Raw genomic sequence first — 26,344 nt, 5'->3', positions numbered from 1 at the left:
GTCCTTCCACCAGCCAGGCTGGTCCCCAGAGCCCAGCTCTGCCTCCTGGGGGCCTCCCCAAACCCTCACCTCCTGCAGGTCGTTTCCTTTGTGCTGTTTCTGAGCATACGGTGCTGCTGGGAGCCAGCCTGTGTGCAAGGGAGCAGAAATAAAGGTTACATGAGAAACTGGGGCCTCATGGGGGGAAAGAGATGATGGGAGAAGTGCCTCTTCCATGCAGAGCAGCCCAGCATTTGATACAAGAATACAGCCCAGCCATGGCGTCCCAGGAAGACAGAAGCAGTGGAGATGCCCCCAGGGTTGGGATAAGCTGTGCTGCGAGCTGTGCAGAGCTGCTGCTGGGCAGCTGCACCCTTCCTCGGCCCATTCCTATTCATGGTGGCTTGGGTTTCACCGCTGTCCTCCCTGTTGTTGTGTGGGAAGAAGGATGCTGGTTCATGCCACCCCTCCCTGCAGCCCTCTGCCTGCGTGGGGACCCTGCTTGAATTACACTGGCCCCTGCGTGAGTTGTTCCAGCAAAGAGAAAATAGCACTGAGGCCTTGCCATGTCCCGTGGGGACCTCTGTAGGTCCCGGGGGTGGCTCAGCCTTCACCGCACACAGGTGCAGGAACATCCTTCACCTCCTCCCCGTGATGCTGAGCTGTTGCCAGGTAGCCAGTGGGGCAGGTTCAGCTCTGCCCACAGATTCCAGTATGGGGCAACTCAAAGCAGTCTAACACCTTCTCTTCACCAACCCTTCTCCTTGGCTGGAGCCATGGCAGCATCTCCTACAGCCCCTACAGGGTTAGGAGGAGGCACCCAGCAGAACTGTGGTCCCATTCATGTGCTGCTCTGGGAGTTCTGGGTGGGATTTCAGTCCAAAACTGTTGGATAACGCCATATTGAGGTCCAGGCATGTCCAGAAGGTCCCCAAATCCCCCTTCACCTTGGCTGGACCAACAGCTGCATCTTCTATAGCCCCTATGGGGCTGGCAGGAGGCACCCAGCAGCCCATAGTTGCATCCACAAGCAGTTCTGGGGTTGCTGGAGGGTTTCAGCCCAGAGGTTCTGGACAGATCCCCATTGGGATCCAGACCCATCCAGGAGGTCTCTGGACCCCCAGCAGAGGGAGGGGGTGTTTTTAAGCTGGGGAGGTGATTTCCCCCTCCCAGCTGTATGGAAAGCACTTCCTCCCCTAACACACACCAACGCATTCGGTATCGTAATAAGAGACCGTTCACGGTTGTTTATTTTAAGAAATGTACAAAGAAAAAATGGCTTCAGCTCACACAAACTCTGCTCTTTGGCATTTTCCCGTCACCGACGACATGTACATACAAGCAGCATTCATTGTGAACCTCAACCCGGGCTGGAAAGAGCCCGGCCGAATGCATGGGGACCCACCGAGCTCTATGGGGTGCCAAAGGGCATCCGCAACGGCTGGGAGCCAAAACCAGCCCGAGGAAGAAGAAAGAATAATAATAATAATTAATAATAATTAATAAAAAACAGAAAAGAAAAAGGAAAAAAAAAAAAAAAAAAAAGACAGACCCTTTGGCTTTACGCAGCAGCCCTTATTTTAAGTGGAAGAGGTTTTGGTTCGTGGTGGTTTTGATCTCAAGACTTAGGGGGCCCCATTGGAGCAACTCAATGCAAAGACCGTTCCCCAGACCCTGGGGATGCGTCCCGTTAAGTAACACTAATTTTTGCTTACTGTGGGGCTCAATGTGGTTTTGTTACAGGGAATCCCCAGCAGAGACTATCTCTGCCCATTGCTTTCCTGCCACGAAATCTGGGTGGAAAGGGAAAAAAAACAGGAGTATGAATAGTTTACATTCAAACGGCGGAGATGTGAATCATTCATGACTTGAATCATCTCATTCATGACTTCAATGCATGTTTTGAGCCCTTTAACACCTGATATTTAACCCTGAGAACGTACCTGCGGATGCAAACAAATGTTTAAGACATCATTGCACTTTCTTTGTATAGAACAAAAAAGAAATCCATTGAGCTTATGTAAAGATCCCAAAGAAAGGTGCGACTTTAAGACTTTGGAGGCTTTTTGTTCACGTAAGTCTTTCTGTGGTTGTTTTTGACGTTTCATTTGGCTCATCTTTCACCCGCTGCCCTCTGGGGGGGATAATAGGCAAGAAATTGTGAACTAACATTAATGAACAATTACCTGAAGTAAAAGGACAGCCGTTCTCGTTTGTTAATGTCTGAAAAACGTCATTACCATGATTAGATCATTTCAAAACTAAACTGTTTCTCACCAACAATAGACAGATTTCACATGTCAATCCCATAAGAAAAATATCCAACTCTTTGCCAGTGCAGTGAGCTATTAAAAAGGATCCGGAGGAGATCCTGCTCGGAAGATTGAAGGTGTCAGCTTGAAACATCCGAAATCAGCTCAACACCTAAGACCTACCGACCTGAACATGGAAGGTTTCTTGAAGAGGAGACACAAACAGAGCCTTTTCAGATGCCAGGAAATGGGAGTCACTCTGTTATACCAATGACTCCTTCACGATGCGCTGCCCACCTGATGGCTTTGATTCTACGGGAGCACTTTGAGTCTCTGAGCTCGGGACGGGTGCGAGATCAATAGCAGCGCCCATCTCCGCATCGGTCCCACTGTTCCCATACATCTCATGCATTTTGGTTGCAATCAGACCTTCCTTCTCAGGGGCATCCCCCATCAGTGCCTCCTCGTCCTTGCTGTGTCGGTACATGTAGGATGCCTGCTTGACCGAGCGCCTCAGCAGATACCTCCGGAACGCCCGCTGGATTTTCGTTGCACATACCTCCTCGTGTTTCCTCTTCAGAGTGGTGGTGATGGGTTCATAGGAGACCTTTGAGGGGTTGGCAGCCATGAACTTCTCTTCCATGGTGTCCTTCAAAGCGTCCATCTCTCCTGAGTCCCCCAGCACTTCCTTCGTCAGGGCAAAGAGGATATCCAGGCAGTGGATTTTGTCCCCAGCGACCATCGGTAAATCCATGGTGATCAGCTTGATCTTGTTCGGCTTGGGGATCCTGAGCGGCTCCTGTAGGGTGTCCACAAAGTCAGACAAGGTGCTGTATGCAATGAACTGGGTGGCATCTGGGTCAAACTTCTCCCAGATTTCATAAAACATCTCAAAATCGTCTTCGCAGAGGGGCTCACTGCTCTCCTCTGTGGCCACGTTGAAGTTCTCCAGGATGATGGCGATGTACATGTTGACCACGATGAGGAAGGAGATGATGATGTAGCTGCAGAAGAAGAAGATGCCGATGGATGGATTGCCGCAGTTGCCCTTTATTGAGCTGCCAGGGTTCTCCAGGTTGGGGTCGCAGTCAGGGGGGCCGCTGTTTAGGATCGGGCTGAGCAGCCCATCCCATCCGGCCGACGTGGTGATCTGGAAGAGGCAGATGATGCTGTTCCCAAAAGTCTCAAAGTTGAAGATGTCATCAATCCCCGCCTCCTTCTTTACGTAGGCAAAGTTGGACATCCCGAAGATGGAGTAGATGAACATGACGAGGAAGAGCAGGAGGCCGATGTTGAACAGGGCAGGGAGGGACATCATGAGAGCAAAGAGCAGCGTCCGGATGCCTTTAGCTCCCCGGATCAGCCGGAGGACGCGGCCGATCCTCGCCAGCCTGATGACCCTGAAGAGTGTGGGTGACACAAAGTACTTCTCTATGATGTCAGAGAGGACAATACCTGTGAAAGGACGAAGAAGAGGTGAATTTGGCATGATCTGCATGTGAGATATTAAGGTGAGGTGGCACGGGGTTCCACTTGCCCACACCACTCCTACTCTTCATTATCCAGTGGGATCCCCGGTGCTTACCTGCGATGGAGAGGATGACCACCACAAAGTCAAAGATGTTCCAGCCAATGGTGAAGTAGTAGTAGCGCAAGGCGAACATCTTTAGCACACACTCTCCAGTGAAGATGACGATGAAGACCAGGTTGATTTTGTAGAGGATGTCTGTTTTGGTCTCGCTTTGATCGTCTGTTTCGACCATCATGGTCACCATGTTAAGACAAATCAGGATCATGATGGTTATGTCAAACACTTGCTTGGTAACAAAGTCAAACACCATCCCTTGAAACTTGTTCTGCCATAGGGGTGATGGTGGAGAGCCAGACGTGAGGTGGGAACGCGGGACACACACACACACAAAACAAAGACACAACAGAAAGAGAAGAAGGAACCAGATTTAGGAGCGTGCAGGAAGATGTGGGAGGAGGATACCCAGAACCTGGAGCCATTGTGGGCAGGAGGTGTGGGCACAGCAGATAGATAGCTGTTTCCAAAGTGTATCCATCAGGTCAGCAATGAACCCATGGGAAAATACCTCATTTGAGCTGGGAAAGCTCAAATCACGGCTGTGCATGTATTGGGTGGACCAGCTTCCTTTCTAGGAGCAACAGAAGCTGAGGTTTCCCTGAGTCTGACTCCTTGGGGAGATGAGATGGGAGAAAATCCTCAGCCCCTACAAAAGCGACCCCCCCCTTGCTCTGCAGGTCCAGGACTGAAGAACAGATCCAAACGAGGCTGCCAGATGTGAACCTTTTCTGATACCCCAACTCTTAGCAAGGTCCTTTCCATGGAGCCAAGAATTGGCAATTTGTGGTGGAAAAACTCAACCCCAAACCTTCCCTGTTCACTCTGGGATAGCTGGTGGCTCACTGCATGCCATGGGGATTACCCCAACGTACCGAGGGCCTGGGGATGGGCTTCTGGGGTTTCTTGGAGCCGAGCTTCTTCATGGCATTATAGTATTTCTTCTGCTCTTCTGTCATGAAGATGTCTTTGCCTCCAAAGTATAAAGGGAATCACCACTATTAGACTTAGGAATTCACCTCTTCCTTCCAAAAAACACACCACATTACACACCCTCCACCCATCCATTTGTCCCACGCTCTTTGCTTCTTTGTTCCATCTTTCCCTGATGCATGGAAAAATGATGAGGAAGGATCAGAGTGGGGAAAAGAAAGGTCATTGCTGCTCCCCTCTGTCCTGGACCAGACCCAGAAAATACTTATCTTTTTCTTCTGCTGGTTGAAGTTGTCGATGATGACACCGATGAAGAGGTTGAGGGTGAAGAAGGCTCCAAAGATGATGAAGATGACGAAGTAGATGTACATGTAGAGGTTGATCTCGTACATTGGCTGCTCTTCAATCTGATTGGGTGAGATGGGAAATGTGTCCCCAGGTGTCCAAGGGTCACCATACCCAGACTGAGCTGGGGTGGATGATACAAAACGTTTGGCAGATGTGGGATGGGAGCAGGGACCACCTGGACACTGGGTTAAGGGTACCCATAACCTACACTATGCTTCTATGATACTATGCTTGTAGGGCTGGGGGGTAGCAAGATGCCTGAGGCATCATTTAATTCTGCTCCATATTTCAGCTGGAGCATCCCAAGGTACCACAATTCCCAGGTTCAAGGGGAGATCTTGGCAAGGAAGAGCACTTTTTCTCCCCAAACAGCTTTCTGCCTGGGTGTTTGGCAACTGCAGATGGGGCAAGCAGAACAGCTGCTTCTGAAGCTGGTGTGTGGGGCAGACCCCAATGGGGCATGGGCAAATCTGTGCTTCTGTAGGGAAGGCATGGGGAATCCCTTCTGCTGCAGCATCCCATGGCCACAGTCTGGTACAGGGACATATTTTGGGATGGATCAGGTGGGTGGAACCAGATTGGTGCTAAGATGTCCCTCACCTCACGTGAGTCCACAGCGGCGTACATGATGTCCATCCAACCTTTGAAGGTCGCCTGTGGGGATTGGGAGAGAAGAGCAAGCTCAACAGGAGGGGTACAGGGCTATGAAGGGAGTGGAAATCAATGGAGACACTCTTGGGGTTTAGGTTGGGGTTCAGATGGCAGGGGAAACTTTTCATGGAGGGGGTGGTGAGGAACAGCTGCCCAGAGAAGCTGTGGATGCCCCATCCCTGGTGTTCAAGGTCAGACTAGATACGGCCCCGGGCAGCCTGATCTGGTGGTTGGCAACACGGCTCAAGGCAATGAGGTTGGAACTGAATGATCTTTGAGGTCCCTTCCAACCCAGCCATTCTCCCTCGCATCCCAGCCATTCTATGGTTGTGTGATTCTGTCCCACTCAGGTAGGGGCTTATTGCAACTTTTATAGACTTCTGCAGCTGATTTGTTAAGCAAAAAGCCCGAACATCTGATTTCCTGAGTTGGAGAAAACAACAAGCCTTGAAGAGGAAGCTGAGTTTATAGCTGGTTGATCAGTTTGGGTTCTGCTTTAGTTCTGCAACCACTGGTTCCCCTGGATCCAGTGGGAGTAACCCAATAACAGAGCCCACACCTATATTTTTACTAATGCTGTGGTAAGCAGTTCCCCTTCTGCTCGCCTTGCTCAGCTGTGGTGGGTTCAATGGAAGCATGGCTGCATTCACCCATGGCCAGCGCTCACATGGGCTTTTTTCCAGTCGTCATCTTCCCCAGGCAAAACTCTTGCAGTCTATGACTGTAGCAGACCCCACTCTAGCAAGAACATCTCCATGCAGGGAGGCTGCAAAGGGGTGATGGGAGTCTTGATTTTGAGAAGGCTGAGAGACAGGTTGAGCAGATGGGAGGCCCAAGTTGCTCTATGCCCCTGGCTCACAGCATCTTCCTTTAATGAATAATGGTGCTTAAAACTCATTCTCTTCCTTGCTCCTTCTGCATGCCATGCTCTGTTGGAGCTCCAGCGTTGGTGTTTTGTGCACTCTTCCTCAACAGTTCCCTTGCTACACTTAATTTCCCCCTCCCATCTTCTATCTTGCCCCCTTCCTCCTTGAGCCTGCAGGGTTTTTGGGTTAAATTAAATCTTGAAGCTAAGCAGCAGCCAAGAACCCTGATTTGGGCTTCAGAGTTGCATCTCCTTTTAGCCTTGACGCCATTCACCCCACACTATGACAGTGCGTTGTGATCAGTACGTACCACCTGCAGCAAGGACAGGTATCCCAAGCCCACGTTGTCGAAGTTGACTTTGACGTTGACCCATCTGACCTCGTTGGTGTAGAGGAGAGCCATGCAGTCGCTCTTATTGTTCACCACGCTGATGTCAAAGAGGTCCCCCGTGGTGGTGTTGACACATCGGTAGTACTTCCCTGCGAAGAGGTTCACCCCCATGATGCTGAATATCAGCCAGAAGATGAGGCAGACCAGCAGGACGTTCATGATGGAGGGGATGGCACCCAGCAATGCGTTTACCACCACCTGCAAGGAGAGACAACCATAGCATCACAAAAAAACCTTGAACTGGATCATTGAGTCCTGGCTCCACACTGCACCATCTGAACCCAAACCCTTTCCTTTGGCTGTGTTCAATCCCACTGATCCGGAGGCCTCTGAAAACAACCAGGGATGGGTTCCCAATGGAGGTCACCAGCAAGGCACCAGCTCTGCACTTACCCTCATGCCTTCAAATCTGGACAGGGCACGCAGAGGTCTCAGTGCTCTCAGTGTCCGCAGGGATTTGATGGCTCCCAGCTCGGAGTATCCCAACCAGTTGGCTGTCAGGCTGACGAGGGAGACCTGGAAGGAGCAGCCCGAGGAATGAGTAGCATCTCAGGTAGAGAAAAAAACAGAGTGTGAACCATGTCCTGGCATCTCCTGCTCTTCTCTCTTCCCAGCATGTGGGTATTGTGTTGTCTTGGGACTCAGGGAATGGCTTTGAGTCTGGGCTGCCACCATAATGTCCTTTCTTTTTGGGTAGGAGGGTGGAAGTGATGTGGAACACAGAAATATTGGGCAGGTAAATGTTTGCTTTGTGAGAGACTCTGTGTCCCATCACACCTCTGCTGGGTTCTAATACAGCACGGAGTGCTTGGTGCATGTGTAAAGCACCAAAAGGGTTTGAAAGGGCTCCTGCAGCCTGGAAAAAGGGTGGCCCTTCCTCCCAACCACCATGAGTCTAAGCCCACATTCCCATACAAGAAAGGGCTGGTTAGCAACAACCTACCCCAACCCCCTACATCCAGGGATGACACTGTAGGTGCTCATTCAGCACCACTTACGTCGACAATGAGGAAGTCCAGCCAGCACCACGCGTTGGTGAAGTACACCTTGAAGCCATAGGCCACCCACTTGAGCAGCATCTCAATGACAAAGATGTAGGAGAAGACCTTATCAGCGTACTCCAGGATGGTGCGGATCACCTTCCGCTGCTCTATGTAGATGTCCTCAAAAGCCTGGAAGAGGCAAGGAGCTACATGACAGTCATTCTTCCATTAGACCCACTGCACGGCTTGGTGCATGACCGTGGCTACATCACCCCTACTTTGCTGGGGCAACTTGAAAAGTGGAGGCTGAGGAGGGTTGTATGAGGTTCTACCAATGCAGGGCACCTGGAGGATGCTTAGATCACCTTGCATCGAGCAGGCATGGCCCAAATGGAGTTTTAACTAAAACAACTGGCCTGCAGCTGCTGAAGAGAAAAGGGGATGGGGAACAGGGAGGGATGGGACCTACCAGCGCCCCGCTGCTGAGGAGGATCATGAAGACGATGAAGGTCTCAAACCAGTCGTGCTCCACGATGAGGAAGCAGGTTTTTCGGATGTTCCACCAGATCTTCCCTCTGCCACTGGTGATGTCCACATGGAGACAGGGAAACCTCTTGACGCAGCCTGGGGGTGGAGACAGAACCTGGGTCGACTCCCCGCCTCTGTTTGTTGGCATTTTAACCCCATTTGCAGATGTCTGCTCCTGGGAACCATCTCCATGGAAACGGGGGAATTTGGAGTCTTTGAACAGCCCTCTCCAGGGTGCTCATAGCTCTCACCTTCAGTGAAGCACTCCTCGGGCTCATTGCTCTCTTCAGCCTCTTCGGCCACCTCCTCTTCCTCGGGCTGAGGTGGTTTGTAATCCACGGTGCTACATAGGGATGAGGCGTTGTCACTGGAAAGGGGGTTCTGCAACAGGAGAGGGGATTCGGGATGGTCAGGGTGGTGATGTGGGGCCAGGAGATGCTCCACAGGAGATGAGTTGGGCACAAACGTTTCGTAGGGAATGCTCATGTATCGCTTTGAACTTCCCTCCCTGCGGGGCTGAACCCCATGGAGAGGCTCCATCAAGACTTTCTCAAAGGAAAGAACAGACCTATTGGATCCTCTGGTGTGGAAACAACCACACAGCGCTGTGTTGGCCACTGGATGTTTTGTTTTTGACCATCTCCAGCCAATGTGCCTCATTGCCAGGGCAGGCATCAGCCCTTCTCCTGACAGGGGCAAAAGACAAAAGAAATTAGAAAGCTGAGGGTTTGGGGGGTGTTTTTAAGGAGATACTGCCAGTAATTAATCCCCTGGTGTTTCTGATTCCATTTCTACACATTTCCTCTTTATCACGGCGATATTCCTAAAGCTTTCCAGCTCTTGGCTGGTTCCCAAAACCACAAGTCCCTTCTTGCAGTAGATTTAAATCCAGCACAAAGAGAAAGGAGATATTTGGCATTGGGGCTTTATGTGAGTAGGATGGAGCTGTCATCTGCCATTGGGGTTTTATGATGGACTGGTCCACCCAAGTGCTGGTGTGATGGCGGGAGCCTTGCCCAATGGGTTGGAGCCCTTTGCTTGGAGGCTGCTCTGAATCTCTTTCCAGCCCCAAGTAAAGCCATTGGATGATGAGGGCTGCAAACCTCAGGGCATCACCTATATGTGGAGTTGGACAGCCTTTGCTTTACATCCAGGTTTGGATGGTCCTTATCCTGCCTGCCATCCCATCTCCACCCCCTGCGCTGCTCCGCACCTCTGTGTGCCCTAATGAATGCACTTCTAATCACCCTATGGCATAATTAGACCAGCAGAAGCCCGGTTTGCCACTGTGGCGCTCTGCTGGCTCGCGGGGCTTGTAGGCTGAGGTTCACCCCAGTTCAGAACCCGCGTCCCAAATAGCTCTCCCTGCATCACTCAGCTTGGCTGCCTTCCCAGACACCACTCAGCAAGGCTGGAGGGGCTGATAATGAGAGAAAACCCTGGCACGCCCCTGGGACTTTTTAACCTCTTAATTATCTTTTTCTTTCTCTCTCTTTTTTTGTCTTCTGGCTTTTAGAGAAGGAGGAGCAAATCTCCAGACCTGCCCATCCCAAATGGCAGCAACCAGGAGAACTTGGGTTGGGGTTCTAATAGGGAAGAATGAATGCAGGATGGTGTCGGCTTGCATGGAAGGAGATCGCCCTGCCCTGAAGTTGGTGGTACATAAAGGAGGTGCTCCATCCTCCTGTAGACCCCAAAGTGGGGGTAATATGGGGCATCATTGCTGCCTACAGCCCCACGGACCACAGCATGACATTGGGTGAAGACATTGCTTTGGGGGCAGCTCCCTGCTGGGTCCTTGGGAGGAGAGGAGGGGCAGGGGGATTAGGAGAGCTCAGCTGGGAGCCAGGCAAGCTGTGACCCTGGGGAAGGACAGATGGAAACCACCTGCCTCCAGGACACACAGTGGGCAGAACCACCAGGAAGTTGGGAAACGGGGCTGTAAAGCCAGGAGCCCCACAGCACCCTGTGCCCAGAGCAGGTTTGATGGTGTGGTCTCAGCAAGCAGCTGCTGTTAAAAGGGAAGAGCGTTTGTCAGCATTTTCTGAGCTGCCCATCCAGAGAAATCCCCCGTTGTCGCTGTGTTCCCAGCACAAGACTTTGGCTCCATCTGGAGCTAATCAACGGCATGAGAACTCAGCAAGCAAACAGCGGACTTCTCAGAGCTGCTATCAATTAGCACCTCGTTTCTAATTACTAGGCAGGAATCTCATGCAATGGCTGCCAGCCCATCCCGTCCTGTTGGGAGGATGATCCTCCATCCTGTTGGCCATAATTGATGGAATTTCTCCACTCAATTCAGTACAGACAAGGGGATGAGCAAGGAAATGAGGCCTTGGGACTGCATGGACCAGGCTGGACATATCCTCCCATGGTATCTAGGTGGGCATTAGCATCACATCCCTGCTCTTCTTTCCTGAACACATGCAATCCCACAGCCCTACATTTCCCCATATCCTTGATGGTCCTTGGTGCAACCCCATTGCTAGCAGCGATGTCCCATCATATCACCATCCTCCTTAGTGTACCTGCCCTTGTTTTTTCTGCATTTCTCATCTCTTCTCCCTCTCATTCTTGCAGATCAGTGTCCCACGTGTCCTGACCTGATGCAGTTGACATCAGCTGTCCGGTCTGCTTTGGATCCAAAATGCATTGCTTCATGTTCGCTCGTGCTAAGCCCCTCCATCTGGTTCCATGCCCTCCCTCCCCCATGCTGCTTTTGGAGGCATTAGCAGTAGATCCAATGTTAGTGCCATCAGCAGATTTCCTGGCATCAAGTTCCTCTGGGACATCTTTAACCCCAAAAGGAGTGCACTGACCCTGCAGTGCAGGCGTTAGCAAAAACCTCCGCTTGGACCCCCATCTCATGCTGCGAAACAGGGAGCCATTTCTTGCTGTAATACCCCAAGTTTGGTCCACGGAGAAGCTAAAAGTAACCCCAGATGGTGTCGTTCGGGGGCTGAAGCCCTGCAACCCACCTTGGCATCCTCAGTGTCAGACTGAGTGCTCGTCTCCTCATAGAGGTCGGACTCCTCCGAGGCGATGGGGACCTGCACGGTCAGGTTGGGATTGTTGATGAAATTCATGTGGTCCAACTCGTCCATCAACAAATATTCCTTCCCTGCGACTCCGTCCATGTAATCTGGCTTGGGATCCGGGCTGCTATCCACGTGGTTTAGCACAGAGTTGTCCCCTTTGCTGGGCTCCTGCTCTTCCTCCGGGGCCACCTTTTTGCCCTTCCACAGCCTCCGGAGCAGCATGAGGACAGAAGACTTGAGGAAGTCGATGCCCCTGGTGATCCGGCCGATGGCGATCTGCAGGTTGTTCATCTCACCATCATCATCAGAGGCTGCCAGGCTGTCGGCGCTGAAGGAGCTCAGCAGCAAAGCCAAGAACAGGTTGAGCACCTGGAAGGGACAAAGTCAACACCAATGGGGACCTCCATCCCTGCAGCCATGGAGAAGATCCCTTCACTGAGTGAGCTGCAACCAAAACTCTTCTCTTGAGATTTTTCTCACATTTCCTTTTCTATTCCTTTTTAATACAGTGGGAAGTAAACACCCCACAGGACTTTCTCAAGCCATGGCATTTCTAAACCATGCCCGGAGGTTTCGTTCCTCCACCCATCCTGCTTTGTTGTACCCTTTGGACTTCAGCATCATAAACTTAACTATCCCTAATAAAAACCCACAAAACCAATGGCATCTCCAACATGACTCTGTGTCCTGCACCCCAGTTTGGACTAAGAGGGTTAGGGTTTGGACCCCCTCTGCCCAGCCAGGGCCTAGCCCCACTCCTACTTTTCCTCTGTGGCCCCACATGGCTACAACATGAGATAAGAAGGGGGTAACCTTTGGGGTTTACTCAGTATGGGGTTTACTCATCCCCACACAGCCCAGTTTGCAGCTGCTTGTGGGATCCACATGGCTGAGCAGCCAGCATCGAGCTGTGATCTTTCTCATACCCCACATCTGTTCCCACTGCAGCTGCCATCCCACCCTGCACCCTCAGATGGGGATAAATGAGTGAGGGATGGAGTCAGCTCCTGTGTTCTCAGCTGGTTTTGGGGTGCAGGCAGTAAGGAAGGGGTCCTTCAGGGTTGCTTTGGGTTGTGTTGTGTTGAGTTGTAGCGTGCTGTATTGTGTTGTGTTGTGTTGGAATGTGCTGTGTTGTGATGGTTTGCGTTGTGTTGGGTTATGTTGTGTCATGTTGGGTTGTGCCATGTTGTGTTGGTGCACGGCAGGTTCTGCTTTCCATTCCGCAGCCCTTCAGCTGCCAGGTGCTGGCTTGCCTCCATCCCCCAGCATCAGTTTCTCACAGCTCCACACGTGGGCAGAGCTGGCTGCTCACTGGTGTCGGGGCACGAGCTAATTGTTCTCCCGCTAATCCCTGCTGCAGGGATGTCCCTGATGTTATGCAGTTGGCTCAGCAGCACTTTGGTGAAGGAAGCTGCTCTACACTTGCTGATGGCTCTGTAGGTCAGTGTTCTTCTTGGACCTGAGGCTCTATCTGCCCCTGGTGAGATATGGCACTTGGGGTGGTTATGGGCATGGTGGGTTGGGGATGGTTATGGGCATGGTTATGGGCACATGGCACATGCCACATGGTTATGGGCATGGTGGGTTGGGGATCTTGAAGGTCTTTCCAACCTTAATGATTCTGTGACTCTGTGCCCAGCAAACTTCTGGGGGTCTCCAGCAGCTCAGAGCCACATCCTTAACCTCACCTCATCCTACTGCACTCCATAGGGCAGAATTTCACTTGTGCAGAAGTCAGCTCGCTGGACGTGCACGCCACGCACGACCTCTTTCCATCTCAATCCCAAAACGTGCCTGGACCCCGGGGCAACCCCAGTGCTGATGCCTGGCACCGTGCAACCCACAGCATGCCAGGAACTGGGAGCTGGGCTCTGTGTAGGGCATGGAGCTCCAGCAGGACCCTGGAATGCTGTGCGAAGCGGCTGCGGGGCCAAGCCCACAGCTGTTGGTGTTTGTGCCTTTTTGTGCCAGCAGTGCGTCTGAGAAGGGAATTAGCTGCTATTCAAGGTCACTGCTGTTTTCACATGGCTCATGCCATATGACTTAAACCGCATCTTTAAATAAATCCCCAGTATCCCATCACTGTAATGCTCACGTTAGGTACCAATTACAGCTAACAGCCTCTGTCGGCGCTGCCTTTTTGGACAGGACTCCATTGCTGTGTCACCCAGTGGGCTTCCTCCCTTCTCCCTTAGTGACTCCAAAGGAAATGCTCAAAGTGCCATTAACGTTACAGGACGAGCTGCTCTGCCCTGTTGCTCCTGAGAGAAAAGGGCTGAAGAAGAAAGACTCAGCACCCCACATAAGCAACACAACACCCAAATCCCAACTTTCTAACCCCAAAACAGGGATGCTCCATGCTAATCTGAGCCCTGGGGCAGTCTGTGTTCTGCTTTCACCCGTACGGGGCCGGAGCAGACATGCGCCATGTGGGGCAACACGTCAGCAGCTCCAAGCCAGATAGTTTTTCAAAGCAAATTCCAAAGGGCTTACACAACCCTGGCAAGTAATAGGAGCGATCCAGGGAGCTGCTGCGCTTCCCTCCCCTGCCTTGCTCCTTAAGAAGGGAGAGCGGGGCCCAGGCTGCTGGGAAAACAAGCTCCAGAGCCGCCAGCAAACGGGTTACCAAGTTTAGAAAGGATTCCGTGCTCGCCTGGAACTCACAGGCAGTGGTGAAAGGGTCAGGTTAGCGGGGGGCGAATGGGGCCCACCGGTTTCTGTGCCTCAGTTTCCCCTTCTGCTTCTGATCCGGCTTTAGCTGAAGATCCCTCAGATAGAAATCTGATATAATGCTACTTCGTTAAGACTTGAGTACACAGCGCAGGAGGGAGAGTCTGTACAGATCCAACATGGGTCAACCTATCAATGAGCTGAGATGCACAGCATCAAACAGAATGCAATGGGTGGAGGTAGGGAGATATCCAGCCCCATGACATCCTCCACCCACAATCCCTACACATCCCACATCCCTACAGGGGATGGTTCTATGGGTGAGCTTCACTTCACAGCATCAACTACAGCACAATGATTGTGGGGGGGAACATGTCCACCCATGACACCCTCCTCCCTTGTCCTGCTGCCACTCACCACCAGGTTCCCGATGACCATGACCATCATGAAGACGATGAGGCACATGGTCTGTCCGGCCACCTCCATGCAGTCCCACATGGTCTCGATCCACTCACCGCAGAGGATGCGGAAGACAATGAGGAAGGAGTGGAAAAAGTCATGCATGTGCCAGCGGGGCAGAGTGCAGTCGAGGGAGATCTTGCAGACACACTCCATGTAGCTCTTCCCAAAGAGCTGCATCCCCACCACGGCGAAGATGAAGACGATGATGGCCAGCACCAGTGTCAAGTTCCCAAGTGCGCCCACTGAGTTGCCAATGATCTTGATGAGCATGTTGAGGGTGGGCCAAGACTTGGCCAATTTGAAGACCCTCAGCTGTAGGAGCAAGGAGGTAAGGTGTGAACTGCTGGGAGCTTTCACTGCCACAAGGGTTGGGACTGGACTTTCACATGGCAGTTTTAGGATGGATTAAACATCCAACAGCTTTGCAAAGAGACACATTCCTCAATACGTGGCTCAAACGGTGGTGTCATCCCAGAGGTTGGCACTGGGTGATCTTTGAGGTCCCTTCCAACCTTAGCCATTCTACAGTTCTGTCCTCAATCAGAAAGCTGGTGGCTGCCATGAATGTCCTTGAATGAGCCATTTCCCACCCCATTTGGGTTGTGATCCCACCCCAAACCCACAGATTTCATCCCCGTTCCACATACCAAGCGGAAGGAGCGCAGCACGGAGAGCCCCTGCACGTTGGCCAGCCCCAGCTCCACCAGGCTCAGAGTGACGATGATGCTGTCGAAGATGTTCCAGCCCTGCTGGAAGTACTCGTAGGGGTCCAGAGCGATGAGCTTCAGCACCATCTCCGCTGTGAAGATCCCCGTGAAGACCTGTGGGGAACACGGCAGTCTTGGTTTGCTTGTAAGTCATTGCCAAGCTTCTGTGTGGGGTGGGTGGCATCTCGTTTTGGAGGAAATACCCAATTTAAAATGAGGTACTTCCCCCATATTGAGCATTTCATCCCATTGGGTTCCACTCTTATTGGGAACCACCTCCCAGTATGGATGGTGGGGGGCAGTGGTGACCGCTGGAAAAGGGTGGAGATTAAAAGCAGAATTCTAATTGGCAAAGGAATCCCCTTCTGTCACAGCGATTCCATGAACTAGAATGATACAGGACTGTGAAAAAGCTGAGCCAGCTCCTACACATCAATTCTCCCGGGATCACAACAGCCCTGAGCATTATCACATTACTCCAGGGTGGTGTCAGCGATGTGACAATCAGTGTCCTCAGTTGCATTGCATGGCATGGCATGCACAGGGGGCAAATTTCACCCTGCACAGGGGGCAAATTTCACCCTGCATGTTGGTCACAGGGTGGATTCTACCACCAGCATCCCAGGAGCTGCCCTCATCTCATCCCATTGTGTGCATCAGCGCTGCTTCTCCCGCTCCCAGCCCCATTGGGTTCCCCATCCCATTGGTTCTGTACACATCCAGAAATCACTGCTGTCCCCGGGGAGAAGCTGGAGCTGTATTTTTTTTTTTTGCAGTGTGACCATGCTTTGAGCAACAGCCGATTAATCCCCTTTTATTTCCTGAATGAAACCAGAGACAAAGCAGCTATGTGCTAAGCATGTGTCACCAGCGTGCCTGCGCACAGAGAGGTCCCAGCAGGTGCTGGAGCAGGGCAAGGTGGTAGGAGGGAAGATGCAGCCCTCCCTCTTCTCTTCCCCAGCCCACAGATGGGTTTGCCAAACAAACCAGGAGCCTCTTGGTCTCATCCCACCAGCAGATTGCATGCAGCTGAAAGCTCCCGCTGGTGGTTATTTGGGGGCTGCGGCTCAAAGCAAGGAAGAACAGGGTGGTGGTCTCTGCCTACCAGGTTCCCCACAGTCAGCACGTTCTCAAACTCCTCTGTCATGGGGTAGTGCTCCATGGCCATGAACAGCGTGTTGAGCACGATGCAGATGGTGATGCCCAGGTCCACGAAGGGATCCATCACCACCAGCTTGACAAATTCCTTCAGCTTCAGCCATGGATAGCAGCAGTCCCACACCAGGAACGTGTGGGCAAATTTGTACCACCAGGACGGGCATTTCTGGTGAGCTTCCTCCAGCTCTGAGGGCAGGAAGGAAAACTGACATCAGCGCGAGCGTCTCCTGTCCTCCCTTGGGTGGAAAAACCCATTTCTGGGAGCTCCCACCCCTGGAGGTGTTCAGCTTGGATGATACCCTGGGCAGTCTGATGGGGTGGGGGGCTTTGGGGGCCTGGGGGGGCTTTGAGGTCTCTTCCAACCCAACTGTGATGTGATACTCAGGTTATCCAATTTTTAAGGTCCCTTTGAACCCAACCATGCTGTGATTCCCTGACTCTATGATCTTTAAGGTCTCTTCCAACCCAAGCCCAAAATGCAGCCAGGCCATACCTTCCATGGTGTTGGAGATGACACTGATGGCACTCCCCACCCTCTTCTCAAGCCCTGGCCCATCTGGGTTGCCCACAGTGAGGTGGTTGGAGTCTGATTTCTCCGGCTCATTGGCTGGGTTGAACTAGAGGAGAGGAGGACATACAGGTGAACAAGTATTGAACGCACTTAGAGGCTGAGAAGACAAAAGGGTCTTGGTCTAGAGACCTTGGGTGCAACATAGAGCTGCAGGAAGGTTGGTAGGACCAGCGGGCACTTCTAAAGGATGTGGGGGGTTGTGTTGGGTCACAGCAGGGGCAGAGCACGTACTTCGATCACGGTGGCGGAGCGTTGCAGCACAACCTTGGGGACCACCTGCCCATTGCAGTCCTTTGCCTTGTCCTGGTCGCTGTTCACATCCGAGTCGCTCTTCTTCCCGGCCACGCTGCTGTGCAGGGAACTGCTGCTGGACTGCCTGTCCTGCAACTGCAGCAACCACATCTCCATCACTGCAGTCGGAACTTCCCAAAACCTCACACGTTTTGAATTTGGCCAGGGTGAATAATTCACGAGGACATAAATATGTGGTGAGTGGGACAGCGGTCGGATTGGATGATCTTAGTGGTCTTTGCCAACCTTAATGACTCTGAGTGGGCACGGTGGTGATGTGTTGGGGTTGGACATGATGATCTTAGAGGGCTTTTCCAACCTTAATGACTCTATAATTCCATGTTTCTATGCAAAACCTCTGATTTCTGTCTTGTGGTGAACGTTAATCTTTGGAATAGGCCGTCATTCCAAATGAGAAAGAAAAGCACTCATCATATGCCCAAACTCTTACAAGGACACCACAGCTCAGACAAGATGCTGGGCTCTTCTATTTTCCAGCATTGGCCAGAAGCAAATGTTTTGCTAATTCATTTAACTTTGCTGCAACCTCCCTATCTCCCTTGTGTGCTTCTTTCCTACCCTAATTGCAACCTGCACATGCAGGCGCTCTGCCAGGCTTTCTGCTCTTGATGTGCTGTACAGGGACCGATCATTCTGATGCCTGCCTTGTTCCTCACCTCCTTCTTTCAATCTGATCTGCACGTTGTGTGCTGCACCTCTCTGCTGCCTCCCAGTGCTTCCCGTGTTGGTCTTTAAATGTGGAAATTAAATCTTTTTGGCCTATTTTTTTTTCCACGCACTTCTGGATTCAGCTGCTGATCTCAAATAGTTACCCAGTTCTCATTTTCACTTGGTTGAGAGCAAGCAGGACTTCTTTTACACAACTGGGAATATCACTACGTGTGTCTCTGCCTCTCCCTTTCTCCCTTCATCCTAATTCACTGGCCCTTCTTCCTTCCCACCAACCTGCTTCTCCTGCTCCTCCTGCTGCTTCTTCAGCTGCTCCATGAGCTGCTGGAACTCCTCCTCCTTCTGCTGCGCCTCCAGCATTGTGGCATCGTTTTGCTCTGCGTAGGCCATGGCCACCACGGCCAGGATGAGGTTGATGAGGTAGAAGGAACCCAGGAATATCACCACCACAAAGAAGATCATGTACGTTTTCCCTGCTGCACGCAGCGTCTGTGGGAAGAGGAAGCACGAGCCTTCACACCTCCTTGGTACAATGTGATGCTTCCAAACAAACATCTTGTAGCATTGGTCAAGTCTGGCACTGTCTGCCTACCGGTCATGGGAGGAAGATGAGACTTTACTCCCATCTCCCCAAGTGGTGCTCGTTGCCCAGCTGACCTTCCTGCAGCTCGTGGCTTTGGGTTGGGGATGGGATGAACGGGCTGAGATCTTGGCCAACTCAACTGCACTTCTCCGTGCCAGATGGAGGCCCAAGGTGGGACTGGTAACTCATCATGGCCTTGCATTGCTGTATCTCAAGTCCCACCCTAACTCTGGATTAGGGAATAATCATCTCCAGAGGACACACATAGCCTTCACTCTTGCTTTTCTGACCTAACCAGCTCTGGACTCAGGGGCTGAACCCATTACCTACAGGAAAACTGGAATTTCATGCAAATTCTGCCCATAGGACATCCAGGAGGAGAGTTTTCCCTCTTTAGCCTCTCCATTATCTCAACCCAGAGCTGCACTAAATATTTCTATAATTCCCTGGTTTCCATAATACCCCACACTGGGGAGCTGGGTGAGAGCATGCCCCATCCATGCCTTGTCCCTCAGCCACGGGTCAAAGCCCAACGAGTTTCCAATCCAGTGTCTTTTTATGAAGCCACAGGCAGCATTGAAATGGTAGAACTCCAATGTAAGCAGTGAATACACCAAATTTGAGATAGAAGCCACAACCACTCAGCAAGGGGCTCACTGCCGTGATCCCATTGGCACCTACCAGCTGGAAGAGGTTCTCCCAGAAGTCCTGTGTCATGAGGCGGAAGAGGGAGAGGAAAGCCCAGCTGAAGGTGTCGTAGCTGGTGTAGCCATAGTTGGGGTTCCTGCCTGCCTTCATGCACTCATACCCTTCTGGGCACTTCCTGTCAAAGGGCAGATGGCATCAGTCCCTGTCATCACCCCTCGCGTGCCCATACAATGGTTGGGGTTGGGAAGGAACCCTTTAAGATCCACTTTTCTGGGGTATCTTTCAGTAGATCCTGATCACACAAAGCCCCTTCCCACCCAACTTTGGACGCTTCTCATGGCGGGGGCTTCCAGTCATGGAGAATCTGCACTCAGTTCCAGTTGTTCCACCCCGTGGTGGGAATGCTTGGCAGGAGAACACCCAATTGGGTGCAGATGGGATGGTTGGGACACACAGTGGTCCTGCAGGGACCCACCCAGAGGGGTCTGCTACACTCACCCAGCATCACTGCTGTTCCCACAGAGCAGGGCATCGAGCGCTCCCTCCAGGAAGTAGAAATTTGCTTCACAGTTGGGGAAAAAAAGCAAAACATGGGAAAAATAAACAAATGTGGATATAGATTTTTAAAGCTCTTGGCAGTTCTCGCTGTCAGATTAACTGTCCCACATCCCAGAGCTGGGCTCTCTCCTCCCTGTTGGCTTCACTCTCTGCGTTGCAATGCTCGTCTCCAGCTCAGAGACCTCGTGGCATTGCTTCACATGCCCAGCTGGGTGGCTGCGAGCCCACCGAGGGCTGGGGATGGCCAAGTGGGTCAGCTCTCACTGTAAGGTGGGATAGCAGGGCTCATCCTAGGAGCACAGGCATGGTGGGGGTCCAAAAACTTGGGCAAAGGGCCCACAGCCATCATCTTCCTCCTGCTGCTCAGGTGATACACATTTAGCCTGGCCCCGAGAGCTGCCAGCCCGAATACACGCCTGCAGCGTGCTGTTGCTATTTGTGCTGCACTCATTGGATCCCATATATTGAATTTTGCACCCCTTCCTGTAACTGATGCTTACTTCCCCAACAGGGTGAAGCAGCTCAGCCCAGATGTAACCCGACCTTCTCCTGAGCTCTGAGTGCCCAAAATGGGTCATGAAACTTCTCCTTAGAGACAGTCCCTGGAGTGCAGCTTGCTCTAGGCAAGTCTGCATTCGATCTGTGACCCCGAATGGATTTTTCCAACGCAATATTGCTTTTGGATGCTGCCTCCTGCTTTGGGCTTTTGTGTTTGGTCTGGCTAGTGGTCAGATTGATTGCACAAGGTGAGAAGTTCAAAGGCAGAGCCTATGTCTGGGGCTGAGCTTTCCCCAGGCTTGGGGGCCGAGAGGGTGTCAGTGGAAGGAAAAATAAAGAAGAAAGACACAATTACTCAGAAATCTCTAAGAAAACATCAATTAAAGGCAAATGGAAGCCTCCCTGGCGGATTTAATGCTATATTTACAATTTCATGTCATGTTAAAAAAAAATAAATGAGCCAAACAAGAATAAACTACCACACTTTTGGGGGCATTTTTCCATCTGCCCACCCCCTGAGCGTGCACAACCCCTGCTTTACCCTATAGCCTTGCAAACCCCAAATCCTATTGAAGCACCTCAATGAGAAGACCCATGGGAACAAACCATCTTGGTCAGACAAGGAGGAAGAATGGGGTAAATTGAAAACCATGGTGATGTGTCAGTGCAGAAGGGGAGCAGTGAGTCCTTACCTTCATCATTGATGTAGGCTTCGAAATCGAAGGTGCTGTTGCTGGTGAAGTTGCCATCGATGCCGTCGGTGAAGTTGCCGTAGAGCGTTGCGTTGGCCAACGTGGCGTTGTCCAAACCAAAGTCCCATATCAGGGTGTCATTGGGGGGTGGCCACCGCACGCACTTGTGCCGGAGGTTCCCCATGAAGAGCTGGAGGCCGATGAGGGCGAAGACGCTCAGGCAGAAGACAGTGAGGATCATGACATCCGAGAGCTTCTTCACCGACTGGATCAGAGCTCCGACAATCGTCTTCAGCCCTGGAAGGGAGTCAGCCCTACTGATCTACCTGCTCATTAGCTGATCGTAGAGGACGTGCTACAGTGCTTCCCAAAGCTCCAGAGTTAGCAGGGACACGGGTACCCCCCAGTTTCACCCCATTGACCCAGACCTCACACATCAACGGGCAACGTCCCTTTTGCAGCAGGGCAGCCACCTGTCTCCGTGCTTTGACCTGGGCATTGCAAATCAGAGCCCATCCTTGCTGGCAGGCAGCCATTCCTTTTGTCTGCATGTTTTTTTTCCTAACACCACAATTTAGTGCTTTCTCAGCCCCAAACTGCTGAACAGACCACACGACATAGCAGCAATTTGCCAACCTGACCGGATGATGCCGTGCACCGCTCACGGCTTTGACTGCACAAGAAACCCCCATGACCCCAAACCCCGACATGTGCTGTCCCTAAAGGCAGCCGGGAGCCAGCTGGTCCCTTCCAGAGAAACCCTCCGGCATTTGAGCAGAGGGGATGGAAGTGACAGTTTGCATTAAGCACCGGGATTAACTCGCTTCCTCTGCAGACGGCGGCGGACTTTTGAGGAGGAATTGTCTGTGCGGGTGATGGGTGACACCGGGACATCCTGACATTGAGCTTCAGGCAGCTCAGAGCAATGTGCATGGAGGCACATCCCTCAAGACATGGGGGTTTTTTAGCCCCTTTGTTCCCCATCTGCCCAAACTATTTAGGTAAAATCCCCATTCTCCCAGGGCTTGTCTATGTTGGGAAAATGATTAGGACCACCTTTCAGAAACAGCTTATTTTTGCAGCTGCTATTTCTGCAGAGCCTCATGGGGAGGAGGGCGGAGGGATGGGGGGGCTGAAGCCATGCCAGGAATAAGAGCCCTGGGATTAAGAACAAAGTGCACTTTTTCCAGAGTGCAAATTTTAGCTTGTTTGATGAAGGCAACTCGTCAAATAGGAAGCCCAAAGGTCTGGAAGATGCAGGGACACAAAGTGAGTGGGATGATAAATTACCGTTGTCATTTTATCTCGCGCTTCTTCAGGGGTCTGACCTGTTGTTTCTGTGTCCACGTGGGGTCTTGAAATGGTATCAGATTTGGGAAGCAACCCTCAGAGCTACTTGGTAACGTGCCCCTAATGCAGCATAATGGATATTTGGGGCTGACCACTTACACTAAGAGCCATTAAATATCCCAATCCTGATAAGCAGAATGCTCAGCAATGGGGAGAAAGCTGCATTTATGGCTCCAAGGACTGGGGAAACTGTAAGGATCGTGTTAACTGGGGCCATAAACCCAAAGAAGCATCCCCAAGAACACCTAAAAATGCTGCATCTGGCTGGAGAGAAGCTTTTGCTGATGAAATAATGGGAGATCACAGCTAATTGCCTCACCTGGGATCACCGTGATGGTTTTCAAGGCACGGAGGACACGGAAGGTTCTGAGGGCAGAGATGTTCCCCAGGTCCACAAACTCAGTGATGTAGCTGCAGGACGGCAGAGAAGAGGGTGTGAAGGTCACCCCACACTGTCCCCGAGGTCCCCGAGGTCCCCAGGGTCCCAACTGCACTCACGCCATGGAGATGACCATGAAGTCCAGCCAATTCCACGGGTCACGCAGGAATGTAAAGTCATCGATGCAGAAACCTCTTGACAGTATCTTAATGAGGGACTCGAAGGTGTATATTCCAGTGAAGGTGTATCTAAAATGGGAATGGTGACTCAGGGGATGCTCAGCTGGGGAGGTTCTCCCATACCCTCCACTCAACAGAGTGAGCTGGGACATCTCACCAGCTATAGTGACAATCCTGCGCCACCTCTGACTGCTGCCACTGCACTATCAGCACTATTTTCTCTTTAAACCCTTCTGAGCCCTGCTGTGCAGAACTGCAGAGAAAAAAAAACGATGTGTTTTTTTCCCTTCCCTTCAGATTTTGGGCAGCTCTGTTGTGCTCTTCTTCTCTAAGCAACGCATGGATGTCCCTTCTTAAACAGGGACATTTAGGATGGAGAGGGCCACCATCACCTCTCAAGGACACTTCTGCTCCTCTGAAGGGTGTCTGGATCCCAACAGCCCTGTCCCAGCCTTGGTCCCATCCTTTCAGTCTGGGATATCCCCCCCCCCACCATGTTCAGCAGGGACTTACTCCACGTTCTTGGACCACGCCGGGGGGTTGCTCATCGTCATAAACACACAGTTGGTTAAAATGGTGATCATGATGAACATGCTGAATAATTTACAACCTGGTCAAGGAGAATTGCTGTGGCTGCTGTCTGGACTCCCCCCTTCTCATGGGTAGGAAGCCAAGAACTTCTTGGCTTGAAAGATTTGGGCCTCATCTTAGGAAGCTCCACTTTATATAGGTGTCCTCCTTGTTCCAACTAAAATGATGCTAGGACAGATCTTGGTGATTGCCACCAAGGTGCCCCAAACCTTTGGGCACTCATTCCTTGAGAAGGGACTAAAGCTTTGGCTCTGGACCTTGGTCACGGTGGCAACCAACCCAAAGAGAACTGCTGATGACAGCAACAGAAAACACCCCCAGCCCTCCCCTTCTCCCTTCCCAGCATCAGAACTGAAGCAAGGATATGAATGGATGAGCACTTTGATGGCTCCTCTCCGGATGGGGTGGAAGGGCCCCAGCAGGTAGAGCGCAGGAGTAGCTGAGAAGCGGAAGATGGACTTCCCTTTGTTGAGGACTATGAACGTCTGCAGAGAAAAGAGGTGGGACACAGATTGGCACAGTGTATTTTGTGCGTATTTTGAATCTCCGAAGGCTGGAGAACCGTTCAGGGAAGGGATGCTCTGCTTCAGAGGAGAAGGAAACAGAGCAATGTGGGGCTGTGGCTCACCAAGGTGGGCTCAGATGGCACCCAGAGGCACGGATGGAAGAAGGAGGGGTCCACACTCTGAGTTTTTTGGGGTCTTGCACCTAAGCTAAGACAGGCTAAGCACAGCCCCTCACCTTCTTATCCTTGTAGAAAGGGTCCAGATCCTCCAGGGGGGTCCCGATGAGCTCTAAGGGGGGATCCCCATAGATAAGGGGCAGGTTCTTGCCGGCCTCCAGGTCACTGCTGGGCTTGAGCTCCTCTTCCTCGGGCATCTCCACCTGCTGCTTCTTTAGCTTGAGTGCCTCTGCCTCGGCGATGCGCTGCTCGATGGCAGCCAACGAGGCGGGGGTGAAAGGGCGCAGGTTTTCGGGGCCCGGGATGTACGGCAGGCCAGCCATGCTCTCATTCTGCTTGCGGGACGCCTGCGCCCGACCTGCTGGGGAGAGCAGGGCTCAGAAAGTGGTGCTGGATGGGAACAACGGGGGTTTTTACGAGGTCGGGTTTTGAAGATGGGTGGTACCCAATGGGGGCAACGAAGGCATTTATGAGCTTGGTGATGGAAAGTTCTTGCTGGGCTTTCACAGTTGGCTTTCTTCTGGGCCAACAGCTCCAGAATCATTGAAATCACATGCTTGGGTTGCATGTGGATGTTGCATCCAAATGGACACACCTGGGTTGCACAGCACTCTGCTTCCCCCTCCCAAACCCAACCAAAAAGCACCATCACTCTGCCTTTCTCCCGGGCGCTGCACCAGCCGGCTGGTTAGATGCGTAATTTCACAACCAAAGTTGCTCAACAAAATCAAACACCTTCAGCAGCAGTGGCACCGCTCCAGCTCTTTCCAGTATGTTGCAAAGGATCAAAGCTTTCCTCTTACACTCAAGCAAGAGGTTCCTAGGCCAGAAGACCTCAGTTCTGCTGGTCGGTGGTCATTTCCCATCACCCATCCCATTGGTAGGAATGTGAGTGCCCTACAGCACTACAGCTCTGCTTTGGAGGAGCCCTGGTTCTTTGTGGATGGTGAGGCAAGGATTGTGTCCCCTCTCCAAGATGAGCATCCCACCGACCAGCAGCGCTCTGAGCATCACCCCCTCTGCACTCCAATTCTTTATGCAGTGCTATGGAGCAGCTGACCCTGAAAGAGCTTTAGGATCAATACTCCTCATACTCCAACCCCGAACTGCCCTGCCTGATGCTGAGAGCTGGAAACCCTTTTGTAATTAAGGAGAACATTTATAGGTCCGTTGGGAACAGACCCTTGGTGCACAGTGTCAGTGTGTTCCTACAGTGATTACAAAACCCAGCAATAAAAGCAAAGGTGAAGGGAGGTATTGATTCTGCATTGCTGCAGATGGCTGCACTTTAGGAACTGCCCTTTGCTGTTGCTGAACTGCATCTCATTGTGCAAAAAGGATTTCATTCTGCCAAAGGCTGCTGATCCCTGCAGCGGTGGCGCAGCACCGGGGCTCTTTGTGATCAGCCTTGACCCAGTGGTGCTGTAATGCAGCTTCCAAATGCTGCTGGTAGAAGGATGGACCTATAGCAAACCCTAAAGCAAACCCTACAAGTGCACAGGGTGCTGCACAACCCATAGAACCCATAGCACAGCCCTATCCGCAGCGTGCAGTGCCGGTGGAGGCGGCCCAGCCTCCAGCTGCTGCCAGCCATCATGCTTGGGGTCGGGTTTCTGCAGCCCCATGACTCTGCTCATTCCTCCCTGCTGGGAGCCGGGGCAGGAAGGGAACGTGTGTGCACAGCCCCAGCTTTGCTTTCAACCCTAAGTTTGCTTTTTACTGGGCTGAACACGTTGCACTGCCATAGGGTAGAAAAGGGAGACACTGGGGCTAAACAGGAGGTCCTCCAAAGGGATGCTGCTGTGTCCGTCTGGGGTCTGATCCCCTGCAGCCCCCTGGCTCACCATCCCCTTTGGGGATGCCCAGAGGTGCAAGACTTCAGCTACACCCGAGATCTGAACCTCCTGCATTGGAGCACCTGGACTCTGTGCTCCCTTTGACTCCCTTCCAATTCAGAATATTCACTGACTCTGTGGTCAGTCTCTGCTTCCCCAAAGAGAAGAGATCAAATGCAGACCTGCGTTCCTGCCCCAATGAACCCATGGCCCACACTGGTGTGGGGCTGGCACAGAGGGTTCCCA

At 52.0% G+C, this 26,344-nt stretch overlaps 1 protein-coding gene across 1 annotated transcript; it reads right to left on the bottom strand.

Moving 5' to 3' along the window:
• Positions 1 to 2,490: 2,490 nt before the first annotated feature.
• On the bottom strand, positions 2,491 to 24,610 carry SCN4A (sodium voltage-gated channel alpha subunit 4). The gene is made up of 25 exons (XM_072356400.1): positions 24,323 to 24,610; positions 23,934 to 24,066; positions 23,504 to 23,600; positions 22,931 to 23,059; positions 22,752 to 22,843; positions 21,083 to 21,379; positions 19,833 to 19,896; positions 19,368 to 19,509; positions 18,380 to 18,592; positions 17,354 to 17,509; positions 17,045 to 17,168; positions 16,499 to 16,737; positions 15,334 to 15,507; positions 14,642 to 14,998; positions 11,495 to 11,923; positions 8,768 to 8,897; positions 8,458 to 8,612; positions 8,004 to 8,177; positions 7,399 to 7,521; positions 6,925 to 7,203; positions 5,698 to 5,751; positions 5,019 to 5,156; positions 4,692 to 4,796; positions 3,817 to 4,087; positions 2,491 to 3,686 (listed from the first exon to the last, which is right to left on the bottom strand). Exons 1-25 carry the CDS (start codon positions 24,584 to 24,586, stop codon positions 2,494 to 2,496), a joined length of 5,532 nt encoding a protein of 1,843 aa, XP_072212501.1. The 5' UTR covers positions 24,587 to 24,610; the 3' UTR covers positions 2,491 to 2,493.
• Between the last annotated feature and the right edge of the window lie 1,734 nt (positions 24,611 to 26,344).

Source organism: Excalfactoria chinensis, chromosome 24, assembly GCF_039878825.1.
Source record: "Excalfactoria chinensis isolate bCotChi1 chromosome 24, bCotChi1.hap2, whole genome shotgun sequence".
NCBI lineage: Eukaryota > Metazoa > Chordata > Aves > Galliformes > Phasianidae > Excalfactoria > Excalfactoria chinensis.
The sequence above is the reverse complement of the archived record's forward strand: the minus strand, read 5'-3'. Positions and strand labels throughout refer to the sequence as shown.

Bases quoted from the DNA above. Each gene is read 5' to 3' on its own strand.
- SCN4A (XM_072356400.1), bottom strand. From the start codon at position 24,586: ATGGCTGGCCTGCCGTACATCCCGGGCCCCGAAAACCTGCGCCCTTTC. The intron at 19,897-21,082 runs GTAAGGACTCAC...CCAACTGTGAAG, and splicing joins AGCCTACATCAATGATGAAG to CAAATTTCTACTTCCTGGAG. The intron at 17,510-18,379 runs GTTGGTGGGAAG...TGGTTGCTGCAG, and splicing joins AGGAGGAGCAGGAGAAGCAG to TTGCAGGACAGGCAGTCCAG.